This window comes from Engystomops pustulosus, chromosome 3 (assembly GCF_040894005.1).
Source record: "Engystomops pustulosus chromosome 3, aEngPut4.maternal, whole genome shotgun sequence".
NCBI classification, from domain to species: Eukaryota; Metazoa; Chordata; class Amphibia; order Anura; family Leptodactylidae; genus Engystomops; species Engystomops pustulosus.
Window position 1 is genome coordinate 106,054,735 of NC_092413.1, and position 18,019 is coordinate 106,072,753.

At 42.6% G+C, this 18,019-nt stretch overlaps 1 protein-coding gene across 1 annotated transcript in view; it reads left to right on the forward strand.

Annotated features, from left to right (window-relative positions):
• The first annotated feature begins 12,290 nt into the window (after positions 1-12,290).
• Positions 12,291-18,019, forward strand: part of LOC140121736 (amine sulfotransferase-like) — a 37,788-nt gene continuing 32,059 nt past the window's right edge. Inside the window, exons 1-3 of the mRNA XM_072141727.1 lie at positions 12,291-12,323; positions 12,397-12,573; positions 13,999-14,207. Of these exons, the coding sequence (XP_071997828.1) occupies positions 12,414-12,573; positions 13,999-14,207 (369 nt within the window). The 5' untranslated portion in view covers positions 12,291-12,323; positions 12,397-12,413. The remainder of the gene's footprint in view (positions 12,324-12,396; positions 12,574-13,998; positions 14,208-18,019) is intronic.

Below are 18,019 nucleotides of genomic sequence, written 5' to 3' on the forward strand. Positions count from 1 at the left end.
TTGAGATCCAGCAAGCCAAAGTTCAGGTGAGATGACAAGTACCAGTTACCAACCTATCAGTTAGCACCCATCTAAGGCTCCACGAAAGGAGTCACAACTGTTTTGTTGTTTTAATTGTTTGTTACAGGTTTCATGTTTCTCATGTAATGCCACAGGAGACATGGGCCTAAGAAAGGTCAAACACTATACACATATACTAAGTCACCTAAATGATTCAACTCAGGATAACAACATTTAATGTAAGAGGTCTGAATGCCCCTCAAAATCAATCTCAAGTTTTTGCCATATTGAAAAGAGAAAAAAAATGATATTTGCCTGCCTATATGCACCAAACTAGGGGCAAATCACTTGGCTGAGAGAAACCTTTGGCAAACTGAATAAGGTAGTGGAGGGTACGCAAATTGTGGGAGGAGATATCAATATCATCCTTTATTTTTCCAATAGTCACCCGGCTAGCGACCAAAAGCCTTTTTGTCCACCCGGGCTACAACAAATAATAAAATAAAATGCTATATAGCCCTATACCCCTGATGACGCCAGTTCAGGCAAAACATGTCGGGTGAGCCTAGGTGATTCGTGTAAAATTTTAATAAGCAGTAGGCAGTGATCTGTAACTCAAATTAAACCTCAGGGACCTTTAGAGAAAGGAAAGCACTAAAGACTCTGCTTACCTACAGGGACTAATAGGGCTAATTCTATCCGCAAGTCCTCTTTCATAATGTATGTCTGTCAAGTAGGGAGGAACTGATCAACCCCCCTAGACTATATCATTCTTTTGCCTAAACTAGGATAGTATCCCCTTAACCCCTGAATACCTATGAGTATGGATACTGCCTGCTTGTGTTTTTAACATACATTTTGTGCTGCTCTAAATGAAAAATTTTATAAAGGTTACATTTTATTATTTGTTCTAGCCCTGGTGGACCAAAAGGCTTTTGGTCGCTAGCCGGGCGACTATTCGAAAAATAATTGTTGTTTATGTTCTTATCCACCTCGTGCTTATACTCACAAGGGTCAAGTTGCTCTATCCCCCCCCCCCTGGGGTTGGTTTGTGTAGTATCAATATCATCCTGGCTCCTTTAATAGATTGCTCCTTTGGCAAATCAACCTATTCCAGGAAAGACCTTAGTGCTTTCAGGAAGTTCTTGGGACTAGACTGGATTATATATTTACCTCTAAACTACAGACTGAATCAGTCAAAGGCTCACAGATTGGGCAAATTTCCATTTCAGACCATGCCCCTATCACAACAACACTATACTTCAAAGACATAACCCCTAGATTTAGTACATGGAGATTAAAACCCCCCAACACGATCATTAGAACAACAAAATGAACTTATAAAACCCATCACACAAAAGGAAGTCACAGACATTATCGCATCCATGCCAATGGGGAAAAGCCCCGGTCCAGATGGCCTACCAAATAGCTACTATAAAAAGATGCAGATTGCCCTTTTACCACAACTAACCTCCTGGTGCAATGCGCTTATGCAAGGCCAGAAACTACCACATCAAGCACTGGTAGCCACAATAACGATCCTACCCAAACCCGGTAAGAACCCTGAACTCTACAGCAGCTACCGACCAATATCACTCCTAAACGTTGATATAAAAATTTGGGCAAAGCTACTGGCCAATAGGCTTTGTCAGTTCTTACCTATCATCATTGACAAGGGTTCGTGCCGGGCAGGGAAGGAAATCACAACTCAACAAGGGTTCTTAATGCTATACACCATGCCTCCACTTCCAAGACGCCCTTGGTCCTTCTCGTCACGGATGCCGAGAAGGCTTTTGACAGGGTGAGTTGGTACTACATGGTAGCTACTCTGGGCAAGTTTGGAATACCAAATACATTTATCCAAGCTATAATGTCCTTTTATAGAGCACCAAGTGTCAGAATCAAAGTAAATGGGACCCTATCTGACCGTTTTTTCATAAAGAACAGTACCAGACAAGGGTGTCCCTTGTCACCCTCCCTTTTCATAATGGTCATAGATACACTGTCAAAAGCCCTTAGACAACATCCTAACATCCAAGGCTTAACTGTAGGCAAGGCCACACATCTCAACGCTGCATTTGCAGATGATTTACTATTAATGTGAACTGACCCGATGACCTTCCAATAAACATGTAAAAGAATTATGCGAGGAGATTTCCAATTTCAAAATAAATTACGGACTATCAGAGGCTATGACTATTTCTGCCCCACACAAGTTCTAAAACAACTCAAAACTTCAACAGCATTCCAATGGCATAAAAATAACCAACTCAGTTTCAGGCCTATTTAATGCTAACTACAGAAAATTACTAACCTACTAACACTAAACATACCTTTTGTTTCATGGATGGGCCGCAAAAACTTACCAAAATCATTCATTATACCTCATTCAGATGCTGCTCCTTCACATACCCAAGAACTATTTTAACTAGAGATGAGCGAGCACTAAAATGCTCGGGTACTCGTTATTCGAGACAAACTTTTCCCGATGCTCGAGTGCTAGTCTCGAATAACGAGCCCCATTGAAGTCAATGGGAGACTCGAGCATTTTTCAAGGGGACCAAGGCTCTGCACAGGGAAGCTTGGCCAAACACCTGGGAACCTCAGAAAAGGATGGAAACACCACGGAAATGGACAGGAAACAGCAGGGGCAGCATGCATGGATGCCTCTGAGGCTGCTTAATCGCACCATTATGCCAAAATTATGGGCAACAGCATGGCCATGACAGAGTGACAGAATGAAGCTAGATAGCATCTAAAACATCCAATAATTGACCCTGACACTATAGAGGACAGCATGCAGAGGCAGCGGCAGCAGTGGCAGGCTAGAGAGTGTCATGGCGACATACCCTAAATGGACTCAGGTTTCACCAAAGGAGGTGAGCAAGAAGCGCTGAAATGATTTCCTATGTGAACAAAAGGTTGACGGTATATTTAGTCAATAACACAGCAAGGTGGCGACATAGTGACCAAGTTCCATAACGTATCTGGTGAAACACCCGAAAAATGAGCCTGACACAGCTCGTTTGATAAAGGGACAACATGTGGAGGCAGCCATGGAGACGACTTCCATTATTAAGAGCGACAGTATGGGGCATTCATATTGCTCTGCTATGACTGCAACTTCAGGTCTCCAGCATGGCGGCGACAGATGGGCCGAGTTCCACTATGTATCTGGTGAAACACCTGAAAATTCTGCCTGACACAGCTCGTTTGATAAGGGGACCATGTATGGAGGCAGTGAACTAGTAGTAGATTAAAAATGCTGCAGTTAAAACTATGTTAGTTGGATCTTGGGATGGAGCTGGCGCTCCGCTGCCAGGCGAGCTTTCGCCAATCCAAGCCCCTGTCTCTCGGCTCCTCCCCAAACAGCACCTCTAAGAACCTTTTGTATAAGATCAAGTGTAGTAGTGTTCTTATAAGTTTGGGTTATGGCGGGTGAGGGGAATGTAAACAGATGCGCAAGAAGCGCTGAAATAATATCGGTAAATGATAAAAGTTTGCCAGTATATTTTGTGGATTACACAGCAGGGTGGCGACAAAGTTAACAAGTTTGATGTGGAAGCCATGAAAACAACCCAAAATTCTGCCTGACACAGCTCGTTTGATAAGGGGACCATGTATGGAGGCAGTGAACTAGTAGTAGATTAAAGGTGCTGCAGTTAAAACTATGTTAGTTGGATCTTGGGATGGAGCTGGCGCTCCGCTGCCAGGCGAGCTTTCGCCAATCCAATCCCCTGTCTCTCGGCTCCTCCCCAAACAGCACTTCTAAGAACCTTTTGTATAAGATCAAGTGTAGTAGTGTTCTTATAAGTTTGGGTTATGGCGGGTGAGGGGAATGTAAACAGATGCGCAAGAAGCGCTGAAATAATATCAGTAAATGACAAAAGTTTGCCAGCATATTTTGTGGATTACACAGCAGGGTGGCGACAAAGTTAACAAGTTTGATGTGGAAGCCATGAAAACAACCCAAAATTCTGCCTGACACAGCTCGTTTGATAAGGGGACCATGTATGGAGGCAGCTATATGGACGACTTTTGGAGGCAGCTATGGCGATGACGTGTGGAGGTAGCAATGGAGACAACGTGTGGAGGCAGCTAAAAAGACGACGTGTGGAGGCTGCTATGGAGACAATTTAATTTGGATAGTGCCTGTATGTGGCAGTCCAAAAAAGTTTTCAAACCAGAGGAGCAGGTAGGTGGTCCTCCAGAAAAATTAAATAGATTGAGTGCCTGTATGTGGCAATCAATACAAATCCAGAACACCGGCTCAAGGGAAGTACGCTCAACTCCAGCAGTAGTAGTAAAAACTTTTGAATGCTTTATTGAAATCTTCTGATATGTCATACAAAAGATAAAAACAAGGACACGGATGGCGGTGAGTCAAAAAGTGCAAGCCTACGCGTTTCGGATGAGAGCTACATCCTTATTCATGGCTGACTAAAACCGCAATGATCCTAAGGTTATAAAGTTACTCGTTGATTTGCCAGCTGATTAACACCCAATAGGATTCAAGCTGTATCTGACCAATACATTTGCGAGCACAACGGATAACATTGCGGATAAACATAAAATATACAAGATATATCAAATGTAATACATACAATAAAATGAGAACATGCAAGCTTTATCAATTCAAGAAAATAATCAAATAGAGTTTATTATAACTGGCAAATCACATCTAGTCTTTTATTTAACCCTTTCGGGATCCGGGTTTCAAGGCAAAAGATCCAATATGTTTCTCTATTGAACATTTTTTTCTTTCGATCCCCTCCTCGTAATGGGTTAAACACCCTTTCAATCCCCATGCATGAAAAAGATCTGCAATCCCCTCCATGTACTAACTGAAAGTGTTTAGAGGCCATTGAAATATTAACCGCATCCACATTTTTGGCATCCGAGAGGTGTCTTCTAATGCGGTTTTTTAGCGCACCACTAGTGCAGCCTACATATTGAAGCTCATACAATTTACAAGTGATCAAATATACAACATATGACGTGTTGCAATTAATATAGCTTATTATAGTGTGTCGCTCTTCTAAATGGGTAGATTGAAAAAACTTCTGTGGTGTCGCATAGTTGCAACAAGTACAACTATTATGTCCGCACCTAAAAAAAACCCTTCGTCGATAACCATGTATTTTTTTGAGGAGATAGGGATGAGTATAGACTGGGTGACAAGATATTGCCTAGTGTTGGGGCCTTTCGAGATACAAATTTAATTTTATCAATTACAGAACCAGAGATGGTGTTATCCGTATACAGCAGGGGTAAAAAATTTTTAATAATGCGTGTGAGCAAGATGTAAATTTAAGATTCATATCATTTTTACCCATGTACTCCACAAAGTTATTAGCCTCTGTCTCGGTCCCCTCCCATATCAAGAGCAGCTGGAGATAACCGAGCTCGGGATTGCTTCCCCCGTGTCGACCAGGTCCCAGGTGAGCTGACCATACCTTGTGTACATTGTTTGGCCTGTATGTGGCACTCCCAAAAATTGTTTAAAACAGAGGACCGGGTAGGTGGCCCTCCAGAAAAATTAAATACATAGAGTACTATAGCTAGAGCCAGTTGGCCCTGGCAAAAAATAGCCAGTTTCCTATGCTTTAGTGTACAAAGAGGAGGAGAAAGAGGACAATGAGGAGGAGGAGTGCATACATTATTCAGGTTGAGCTTCTTTCACCTGGTGGAGAATGGAAATCCTGAGAAATCCAGGCTTTATTCATCTTGATAAGCGTCAGCCTGTCAGCGCTGTCAGTCGACAGGCGTGTACGCTTATCGGTGATGATGCCACCAGCTGCACTGAAAACCCGCTCGGACAACATGCTAGCGGCAGGGCAGGCAAGAACCTGCCACGTGTCCAGTTTTGAAACCCAGTAGTTGTAGGGAGCTGTGTGATCATTTAGGACGATGGTATGGTCAGCTACGTACTCCCTCACCATCTTTCTGTAAAGATCAGCCCTACTCTGCCGAGACTGGGGACAGGTGACAGTGTCTTGCTGGGGTGCACATAAAACTGGCAAAGGCCTTGTAAAGCGTACCCCTGCCAGTGCTGGACAAGCTGCCTGCTCGCCTACTCTCCCTCGCTACTTGTCCCGCAGAAGTACGCCCTCTGCCGCTAGCACTGTCAGAAGGGAAATACTGTTTCAGCTTGTGCACCAGGGCCTGCTGGTATTCATGCATTCTCACACTCCTTTCCTCTCCAGGGATTAGAGTGGAAAGATTTTGCTTGTACCGTGGGTCCAGGAGAGTGAATTCCCAGTAATCGGTGCTGGAATAAATTCTTTGAACGCGAGGGTCACGGGATAGGCAGCCTAGCATGAAATCTGCCATATGCGTCAGAGTACCAACGCGCAAGAATTCACTCCCCTCACTGGCCTGACTGTCCATTTCCTCCTCCTCCAACTCCTCTAACTGCTCTTCGTCTGCCCATACACGCTGAACAGTGAAGGACTGAACAATGGTCCCCTCTTCTGTCTCGCCAACATTCTCCTCCTCTTCCTCCTCATCCTCCTCCACCTCCTCCGATATGCGCTGAGAAACAGACCTGAGGGTGCTTTGGCTATCAACAAGGGAATATTCTTCCCCCGTCTCTTGTGACGAGCGCAAAGCTTCCGACTTCATGCTGACCAGAGAGTTTTTCAACAGGCCAAGCAGCGGGATGGTGAGGCTGATGATGGCGGCATCACCACTGACCATCTGTGTTGACTCCTCAAAGTTACTCAGCACCTGACAGATATCAGACATCCACGTCCACTCCTCATTGTAGACTTGAGGAAGTTGACTGACCTGACTACCAGTTCTGGTGGAAGTTGACATCTGGCAGTCTACAATCGCTCTGCGCTGCTGGTAAACTCTGGATAACATGGTTAATGTTGAATTCCAACTCGTGTGCACGTCGCACAACAGTCGGTGAGCGGGCAGTTGGAGGCGGCGCTGCGCTGCCCACGTCCACGTGCTGGTCAGGGCACGGATGATGTTTGACACGTGCTTGTGCAGGGCTGGGACGGCACATCGGGAAAAGTAGTGGCGGCTGGGGACCGAATACCGAGGGGCGGCCGCCGCCATGAGGTTTCGAAAGGCCTCGGTCTCTACCAGCCTATAAGGCAGCATCTCCAGGCTAAGCAGTTTGAAAATGTGGACGTTGAGGGCTTGGGCATGTGGGTGGGTTGCACTATACTTCCTTTTGCGCTCCAGCGTCTGGGGTATGGAGAGCTGAACGCTGGTGGATGCTGTGGAGGATCGTGGAGGCAAAGATGGGGTTTTTGCACGGGAGGTGTTTGGGCCGGGGTCCTGGGCAGGGGGCTGACTAGCAGATGACACAAGGGAAGGAGCAGTGGTGTGCCCGGCCGGAGGTGAACGGGCTTGGTGCCATTGAGTGGGGTGTTTAGCATTCATATACCTGCGCATACTGGTGGTAGTTAAGCTAGTAGTGGTGGAACCCCTGCTGATCCTGGTTTGGCACAGGTTGCACACCACAGTCCGTCGGTCATCCGGTGTTTCTTTAAAGAACCTCCAGACTTCTGAAAATCTAGCCCTCGCCACGGGAGCTTGACTACGGGAAACATTTGGCGCTGATGCACCTGCTCTGGCCCTGCCTCTCCGTCTGGCTCCACCACTGCCTCTTCCAACCTGTTCTGCTATAGGAACTCGCCTCCGTCTCAGAAGCACTGTGTTCACCCGGCCTATCAACCCAGCTTGGGTCTGTCACCTCATCATCCTCCGATCCCTCAGTCTGCTCCCCCCTCGGACTTCCTGCCCTGACAACAACGTCTCCTCATTGTCCGACACCTCTTTACACACGTCTTCTATTACGTCAATAATGTCATCATCACCCACAGACTGCGACCGGTGGAAAACCTGGGCATCGGAAAATAGCTTAGCAGCAACCGGACAAGTGGTTTGTGACTGTGGGAAGGGTCCAGAAAACAGTTCCTCAGAGTATGCCGGTTCAAATGCCAAATTTTGCTGGGAGGTGGCAGACTGGGGGGAAGGAGGCTGAGGTGGAGGAGCTGGAGGAGTGCTGATTTTGGTGACATGGGTGGACTGCGTGGAAGTCTGATTGGTCGACAAATGGCTAGAAGCATTGTCCAAAACGATGCTATCCTATTGCTATGGCTAGTTTCTAACCTACACTGACAGCACACAACTGGATTTTGTGCTGTGCCTGATGACTTTGAGTTATAAAAAGAAATAAACGTAAAAAAAAAAAAAATCAGCAGACTGTGCCTAATTCAAATCAAACCCCTAATAAATTGTCCCACTTCGGTGTTTGAGGTGGATATGTGTGTCACTAAGAGCTAAACACAACGGTCGCAAGTCTCCCTGCAAATTACTCACAATATGGTACTAGCTGCACTACTAATGCCAGCAAGCCCAGCCACAAGCAAACCAAAAAAAAGGAAAATATAACGCTATTGTAGGCCTAAATAAGCCGTTGGGGTTCTCCTATGGCTATTTTCTAGTCCACACTGAAAGCACACTGTTTTGCCAGTTTACTTTGAGTTATAAAAAGAAATAAACGTAAAAAAAAATAAATCAGCAGACTCTGCCTAATTCAAATCAAACCCCTAATAAATTGTCCCACTTCGGTGTTTGAGGTGGATATGTGTCTCACTAAGTTCTAAACACAACGGTCGCAAGTCTCCCTGCAAATTACTCACAATATGGTACTAGCTGCACTACTAATGGCAGCAAGCCCAGCCACAAGCAAACCAAAAAAAAGGAAAATAAAACGTTATGGTAGCCCTAAGAAGGGCTGTTGGGTTCTTGTAGAATCACTCCTGCCTAACACTATTCTAATAGAACACCCTAACGCTTTCCCTGACCAGCAGCAGCTCTCTCCCTAGCGGCATCCAGACAGAGAATGATCCGAGCAGCGCGGGCAGGGGATAGTCTATTCCAGGGTCACCTGATCTGGCCAGCCAACCACTGCTATCGACGTGTAAGGGTACTACGTCATGCTGGGTGGAGTGCAGAGTCTCCTGGCTTGTGATTGGCTCTGTTTCTGTCCGCCAAAAAGCAAAACGGAGATGTCATTTTCTCGAGCTGGCAAAATACTCGTCCAAGCAATGAGCAGTTTCGAGTACGCTAATGCTCGAACGAGCATCAAGCTCGGACGAGTATGTTCGCTCATCTCTAATTTATCGCATTAAATTAAAAATTGATATGCTTCTTATGGAAAAATAAAAGACCTAGGTTAAGTCACGATAGACTCAATAGGAAAGAAGAACAGGGTGGACTCGGTTTACCAAACCCAATTTCCTACTATAGCGCAATGCATTTTAAAAGATGGATTCAAATGTTTAATTCAGCCTGCACCAACTTAGAAATAGAATTAGAAATGGCAAGCCTTAGTAAAAACCATAGAGCACAGCTTTGGTGTATCCCCACACAAGGGACATGCAAGCATCCATTGACAGCAGGTACAATACGCATTCTGAAATGGGTTAGAGAAAATTTCACTAATTTACCCAGTCCTACACCCCTTATGCCCAGTGACATAATACCATACCTTCTGAATCCAAAATTAATCGTACCTCCCACAAATTGGTACAGATTTGCACATACTCCCTCACATACGTTTTTAAGAACCTCTGCAAATGACCTTATTTCAACTACAAAAAGGTGTCATTTCTATACTATATATTCTTACTATAATACTATTATATTCTTTCTAACGGTTCTGAGGTCAAGCCAGCATACATAGATCACTGGGAAAAGGACTTAGGGATCAATATTACAGAAAAGAAGATTAGGGCCATACATAATAAATCACATGGCTTCTCCAGAAGCTTAAGGATCCAGGAAAACTCGTACAAATTAGTAACTAGATGGTACAACACACCAGTAGCTCTGAAGGAGAAAGGGCTCTCATTGCTGGAGATGTCACGCCCCTAAAGCCTCACTTGCACACATACAGTATACTGGTATTGCCACATACTGAAGCCATATTGGAAAGAGGTAGAAAATACTATGAACAAAATAACCAATGAACGTATAACCCTAACCCCAGAAACGGTATTACTTTGGATGCCTAAGGCGTCCTGGTGACCCAGAAAGAACCATTTGCCAACTTTACAAATCCAAGCAGCCAAATTGGTCATACCCCCCAAATGGCTCCAATCTAACCCACCCTACTGAAGAGAATGACTCACTAGAGTAGATCAGGTATATCGGCTAGAGGAGTTAGCGCATTGGGAAACAAGATCCCACCATAAATTTTCCAGAATATGAGAGCCTTAGTCCAAATTTAGAGACAAAATGGCCACAGAGTGATGAGACTGCAGTGTATAAGCCGACTATAATTTTGACACTGATTAGTCTAACCTGACCTCCGTTTAGCAAGAGAAAGCAAGCATCTAGAGCTCAGTTATAAATAAATAAAACTTGAAAATTACTAGATCCACCACCGACTATACTATAAAGGCTTGATCTCCTATTGGCAAAACAGTTTCTGTGTTGTTATATACTTTCATTTACACCCCAAAGTTGGAATAATAAATATTGATTTATTGACTGTTGATGACCTTCCCCTTGTCCCTCCCTTCTCCCTCCCCCTTACCCAAACCAACCTACCCCTTCAAACCCGGCAACTGCATTGTAAACATCCTCAACCCCCCCCCCTCCCTTGCTTTACCCATTAACCCCTTAAGGACGGAGGGTTTTTCGCCTCATTTCTCGCTCTCCAACTTCAAAAATCCATAACTTTTTCATTTTTCCGTGTACAGACCTGTGTGAGGGCTTATTTTGTGCGTAACAAATTTTACTTTCCCGTAATGTTATTTATTTTAACATGCCATGTACTGCAAAGCTGAAAAAAAATTCCAAATGTGGAAAAATTGAAAAAAAACCGCACGTGCGTCACGTTCTTGTGGGCTCAGTTTTTACGACTTTCACTCTTCGCTCCAAATAACACGCCTACTTTATTCTTTGGTTCGGTGCGATCGCGGTGATACCAAATTTATACAGGTTTTATTGTGTTTTAATACATTTTCAAAAATTAAACGAATGTGTACAAAAAAGAAAAAAATTTTTTTGCCATCTTCTGACGCTAATAACTTTTTCATACTTTGGCGCACGGAGATGTGTGAGGGGTCATTTTTTGCGAAATGAGGCGACGTTTTCATTGCTACCATTTTGAGGTCTGTGCGACATTTTGATCATTTTTTATTTCATTTTTTATGTTATGTAAAAAGGTGTAAAAGTCGCATTTCGGACATTTGGGCGCCATTTCCCGCCTCGGAGGTCACCGCCGGCCGTAACCGTTTTTATATTTTGATAGATCGGGCATTTTGGGACGCGGCGATACCTATTATGTCTGTGATTTTTACTGTTTGTTATGTTTTATATCCGTTCTAGGGAAAGGGGGGTGATTTGAACTTTTAATATTTTATTAATTTTTTTTATTTTTTAAACTTTTTTTTTTCTTTTTTTTTTCACTATCTTTTAGAACATCTAGGGTACATTAACCCTAGATAGTCAGATCGCTGCTACCATATACTGCAATACTTCTGTATTGCAATATATGGCATTTTTGCAGCACATTCATTACAATGAGCCACTGGCTCATTGTAACGAATATGCAGCTGCCAGATAGCCTTGTGTCAAAAGAAGACACGAGGCTACCATGGCAACTGATCGCCGCCCCCCGATGACGTTCGGGGGCGTGGCGATCGAAAAAAAGATGGCGGCGCCCACGCGCCGCCGTCTTTTAAACGCCGCCGGCGACTTTGCCGGCGGCGTTTAGGGGGTTAATAGCCGCGATCGGTGCAAGCACCGACCGCGGTTATTAGCGGTGGGGGTTTTGTGCAAAATGCAAAAACCCCCACCTTTGTATGAAGAGGACTCAGCCCGTGAGCCCTCTTCATACATCCCTTATACCTCTGCGCCGTAGAGCTACGGCGCAGAGCGTTAAGGGGTTAAAGATACTTGAAGAGCAAAACACATTGGTAATAATAACTACATTATCTCTCTCTCTGTATGCTCAATGTCACAATTTTATTCTCATTGATGAAGCATGATATATGCTCTATAATATTGGTAGATAGGAGGCTGAGTTACAAATTTTGAATTGAGGCACAGGATCTTCAAGGTCCAACTCTCTCCATCAATTAATTGTAGGTTTGTTCAAGTGTACCGTAGTTAATTATTAATCATTGTACTTTTAATAATTCTGAAAACTCATTGGACATTGGGATTAGCACTGTTTAAAGAATTACAAGTTTAAAGGTTAAAAATTTACACAATATAGCCATAATCTTGACTTTTGTGCTCAGTAATTCACAATTACAGCAGCCACATCGAAAAAAAAAGTCTAAAAGGTAATACAAATATGTTAATGTTTGTGATTATACATTTTACTAAAAACAATATTTTATTTTTGATAAACTTTAGGATCTCAGTAAGAAGCTATGGACCAAGTAGCACATGATAAACACCCGAATGCTGCAGCCTTTAGGCATAAAGGAATATACTATGACTCTACTATGACATCACCTAAAATCATAGATGCTATAGAACATATGGAAATTAGGGACAGAGACGTGTTTCTTGTCACCTACCCAAGATCAGGTCAATTTACATCTTTATCAAATACTGGTGTATAATATTTTAGTTTTATTGTGTAATCTGCTAAAAACTAACCTTGCATAAATTATATATTTATGATAGAAATCAGTAATAATAGAACATTTGATTGTTAACATTTTAATATTCAATAGTAATTGATTAATGAAATATACTTCATTTCTTTTCACCTTTCTATGAATGGGATGGGGTTGTCTAGGGGGTTTCTTTGTCAAGGCTTCATTCAGCATCCCGTTTAATAAGATTTACCATAAGGTAGACAAGGTTACCTCCAAGGGGCCACTCAGCCACTCTTATAAATGAGGCCTTTATCTCATCCAGGGAAAACATTTAAGAGTGAAAGGCTGCAGAATTTACCCCAGCACGTTTTTGCTGTCAGACTGGATAAGCAGTGGCAAACTTGTCCTGTGATGTCCCGACGAGTTACAGACCTGCTAAAAGCAGATATATCATGCTGATAAGGCAACTCACTGACAGGAACTTGCTAATAGACCCTGAGAGACCCTGCAACTGGATAGGGAGAACTTACTTTGCCTAGCAGCTGCTGGATGATGGAGAGTAAGGATAAGATGAAGCCAGAGCCTATCCTACATATACATAAGAACACAGAGGGACAAACAACAGATACAGGCAAACAAGCAGAGCCAGACCGAACTGGGTCTACTAAATATGTGAAGACTAGTATAACCAGCAAGTAGAAATGGAACTTGGCTGGTCTATAAAGGAGTTCCTGGTCACTGCCCTCAGCAGCTGACTGGATTAGCTGTATATCACTCTAGTAACCCTTGCTGGACATCCCTGGGCTGCAGAAGAACTGGGTGTAGTTCAGTCAGTCCCAAAACAGCCACAAACCTCACCACAGTTCACACACAAATATACTGAGGGGAATCAATGCCTTCTAAGCCACATTCCGTGGACAAAAGACAATGCTGGCATGGCAGCAGAATACTATTTCCTTAATTCGTATAGTGGATTTGCTACTGTATTTACCCTTCAGATTTTGTGCGTGAAAATGCTTTATGTAATATGTTACATGTTCAGCTCGCCTTCATAAGCGATATGACCAGTTCCTGAATTACAAGTTTTTTTAACCGACAGGACTTCAAATGACTGTTGATCACTGCACCAGAATAAATTATAAGAAGAATGCCTCAATTTTGACAAGGGACTTACAGAAATTCATATGATTTCTGTAGAAGCAACACAGCTTTTCAGATTAGCAGAATTTTCTGCATTTCAATACCCTTATACATTCTAGATGGAGTTGAATCAGACATTGAAAAAGTGAAAAAACATTAACTTTTACCTTTTATTTTAATATTGTTTGTAATATTAATCTGACTAGAAATCTGTTTTATATCTTTAAAAAAAATTACTGTAAAAAATGCTATACCGTAAACTTTTCTGCAGGTACAATTTGGATGCAACAGATTCTAAGCTTAATATTTAATGAAGACTATCGAAATGGAACAGAAAATATTTGCAGTATAGAAAGAGCACCATCGATTGAATATAACATTGACAATTATGATTTTAACAGACGCCCATCTCCTCGTTTCTTTTCATCTCACTTGCCTTATTATCTTATGCCCAGAGATCTAAAGTTTAGGATGGGAAAAGTAAGTCACATATTTACTACTTTACAACTTTTACAGCTTTATTAATAAATTATTAATTATCATTATTATAATCTGTATGGCCATTTTTGACACAATATTAAATAGTTGCCTTTAGGGAAGGAGCTTAGGAATGGCACTGTGAGCTCCAGCATACTGCTTACTTTGTAAAAATCAGCTTTTTCTCAAGAGACAGACAATTCTCTGCACATGCCCAGGAGCTCAGCCTGAGCTTGGTGTGCCCTGTTGTAGCAGCAGCTTGAGGTGCTCCAAAGAGAATGTTGTGATAGGAGTGCATGTCAGCATAGAGTAGGAGAAGAATGTTGTCCTTGCCCCAGTCGCTGGATCGTGAGACTGGATCACAGGATAGCTTGTATTACATTTAATTTAAGAAAACACTGAGCCTGTGCACTCCATTCTGTCTGGAGAGTAGCAAACCCCAAGGAGGACTGCTTTATGTTGCTTGCTTGCCTTGTGGAGGTAGGAGAAAGCCAATTACACCTGCTAACACTTCTAATACCTCAAGATAGAAAGATATTTTTTGTGCAGTCACAAGGGACTCTGTTGGGAAAGTGTGACTTTATGCACTACAGCAACTAGATGCTCTCTCCCTTCATCTACCTTAGAATCAAGCCATGATAGGTCTATAATGACAAATAGCCCCTACCTACCCACCAGTGACACCAGAGAGCGGTCCCAACAAGTAAACAATTAATTTTCTAAGGGAAATACCCCTACCCTGCTGATTTACTTGATATGATTTTGTCTCTCCCCACTTGCGCAGATTTTGAAACTCAGCTTTCCAAACTAGAATGGCATAAAAAAGATAAAGAGGAGATAAAAACCTTAGTCTCTACAGTATCAGCAGATGTAATATATATCATTGAGGTGGATCTTACAGTGCAACGCCTGTTGGTTGTCCTTTCAAGTAGATGACCAAGAAAACTGTAAGAGACACAATAATGATAAGATAAGGGGTATAGAAACAGCCTGACCCTGAGTTATGAAGATGAACTAATGCTAGGATTCTTTCCCCTGATTCTTCTTGGATCACTCAGGGATTATTGTAAGGATAAGGTTTAATCTTTACTTGTCTCGTATTGGTTTCACTGTAACTGATAAGCTGGCTAAGACGTTGAGCTAAGGCTGGATTTCTAGATTCTTATTCTTTTAGCTTTCTTCCCACTTCCAATAGATGGTCGAGGATTAACTCCACAGTATAAATTGTTGTTTACTCATGATGTGTACCATGGTTGTACTACTTGACCACCTTCAAGTAATTTCACTGAACACCCTAGGTCTTCACATTCTGTGTTTTTTTTCAGCTATTATCGAGAAAAAAAGCCTCGGTCACTTTCATTTAGGAAACGCATTTTAAAAGTGGAAAGATCCCAAGGCTCTCTGATAGACGTTTCCTGATGTTTGGCTCAATATATCTTCCAAACACCTGGCAATCTTAATTTTTAGAATTTGTATTATTTAAGGTGGAAGACTTTATTGAGGGCACCCTAATTCTCAGGGGAGATCTCAATATGCAACTGCATGCACATGTTGATACATCCACTGGTTCTTTTTGTCTTGCACACCAAACAATGCTAAAATCACTTTGTACAATTTACTTGTATCAATTAATTGATACATGGTGTCTGATGCACCCTTTAGATAGAAATTATATAAACTTTTCATCACTACATAACTAAACTATCGTTGTTACAAGATACCAATATTGGAGAGATTTATCATTACGCAGGCTCCTTGCGATAGTTCTATGTCTGCCTTTGGAGCTTTGCTGCTTTTCAGATTTATTAACTCCTTAACAACGTGAAGAATGAAGAACTTTTTTTGTGCAGTTGGTTTTAATTTTTGTAAATGTATGGAAAACATTATAAAACCTATATAAATTTAGTATCCCGGTGATCGTACCGTTAAAAACCCATTACACAAGAAAATGGCGAAAATGCATTTTTTCACCAATTTTACTAAATTTTATTTATTACATACCGTCAATATGAAGTGCAATTTAGTATATAGAAAACAAGCCCTCACACAGCTCTTTACATGGAAAGTAATGGCAAAATAATCAGAAGTAAAGTAAAATAATGTCAGAAAGGGAGTGGAGTCCCTTTGCAATTTTTTGGCCACTTTTTTATGGCAAAAAATTAAATAACCCCCATAGATTCCATTCCATTACTTGACCAAGCTTTAATTACAGTCATCCTTATAATCCCCTTTCAGGCGGTTGGAGAATATATGAATCTTTATTTCAAGATCAATGCATGGTAGAAGATATTTGTATGAATTTGATAGATCACTTCACCTCAAACAAAGCATAACAGATGTTGTCTCTATCACAGGCACACAAATGCATAACCATGGGCTCCTTTATGAAAATAGGTTCCAGACTTAAAAATTGTCCGGTCTGTTTAAAGGGGTTTTCCCACGAAACAAAATTCTCACATCTCAATCCCCTAGTGATGTTAACACAATAAAGGTTTTAGCTCCTATCTCTCTTCTGGCTGCTCAAGGCAAAATTCCAGGGTGTGGGAAGGGACTCTCTAAGCAGACACATTATGATCCATCAAGTTCTGTGGGGTGACAATGTGGTTAGATTATCAGGGTACAGGTGTAAATTTCTATCACACACAGGCATGACAGACAGAGGCTGACATACTTTTACACTGTGAGCTCTGCTACATCTGTGTTCTCACAGATATGTGCCTGCCTTCTCCTTCCCCCATATCATTCATCTCCTTGTAGTTTGCAGCTTCTCTCTGCTCACCTTGTACTGGCAGGAAGTGAATCCGTGTATGCGTCAGTGTGAACTCCATGCTGTACTGCAGGGGGCTTGGCTACAGACTCAGAGCATAAAGACACAGAAGAAAATCAGCAGCATGGAGTCACACAGAAATCCAAGATGGCGGCCAGACTCTAAAGACAGAAGTTACAGGGTCGTGTCTAGGGTGTCACGGGTGTCCCTGTGATCCATGTCTCAAATCACAGGCACACCCGTGCCCCTCTCCATGGAGCCCTGTCCCCTGACCCGCACTCACCTCTCCACACTCCTGCTCCCACCCCGGCTAGGCCGTGTGTATGTCCATGCTCCCTAGGGCATGCGCGCGCCGACTTTCGAAAAATTTAAAGGGCCAGTGCACTGCTGATTGGCGCTTGCACTTCCGGGTTTTTCATAAAGACTGGCTGCTCCCATCAACCCCGCCGGATCTTGGAGCTATTTGCCATAGAGAAAGCTTCCTTGCTGTTTGTCTCGTTTCCATTCCCGTTCCTGTTTCCTGTTCCAGCGAGTGCGCTTGGCCGGCCACGCCCCCCCCTTCACCCCCCTTCACGCCCAACTGGCATGAAGGTGGCGAATTGGGGAAAATAATCGCAAAAGCTAGCAATAAGCTAGCATTTGCAATTATTTCAGGGCCTCTGCGCCACTGGCAGTGCGCAGAGGTCCTGATAAATTTCCCCCTATGACTGGGGAACAAAATATACATTCTTGGATTGTGGAAATTTGTGAATATCTGGTCTACTAATCTTTGCAGAATGTGCACCAGCAGAGTAAGAATGACAAATAAATGATCAAGAACAACTGACTGCATTAAATGATTCTTCTGCAGGTACGGCTCCTGGACCACATGCTCTAACTATCCCATATTGAAAATTTTTCCTTCAAAAGATAATTTCCTTTCAGCCTCTAATATTGCATCACAAGGTGATATTCTTCCAGTGGATGTTCTTTGTGTTAAAATAATGGCCATCTCATTATTAAATGTTGATGTAAAACTTTTTGCAAAAATCCTAGCAGCTCAAGTTAC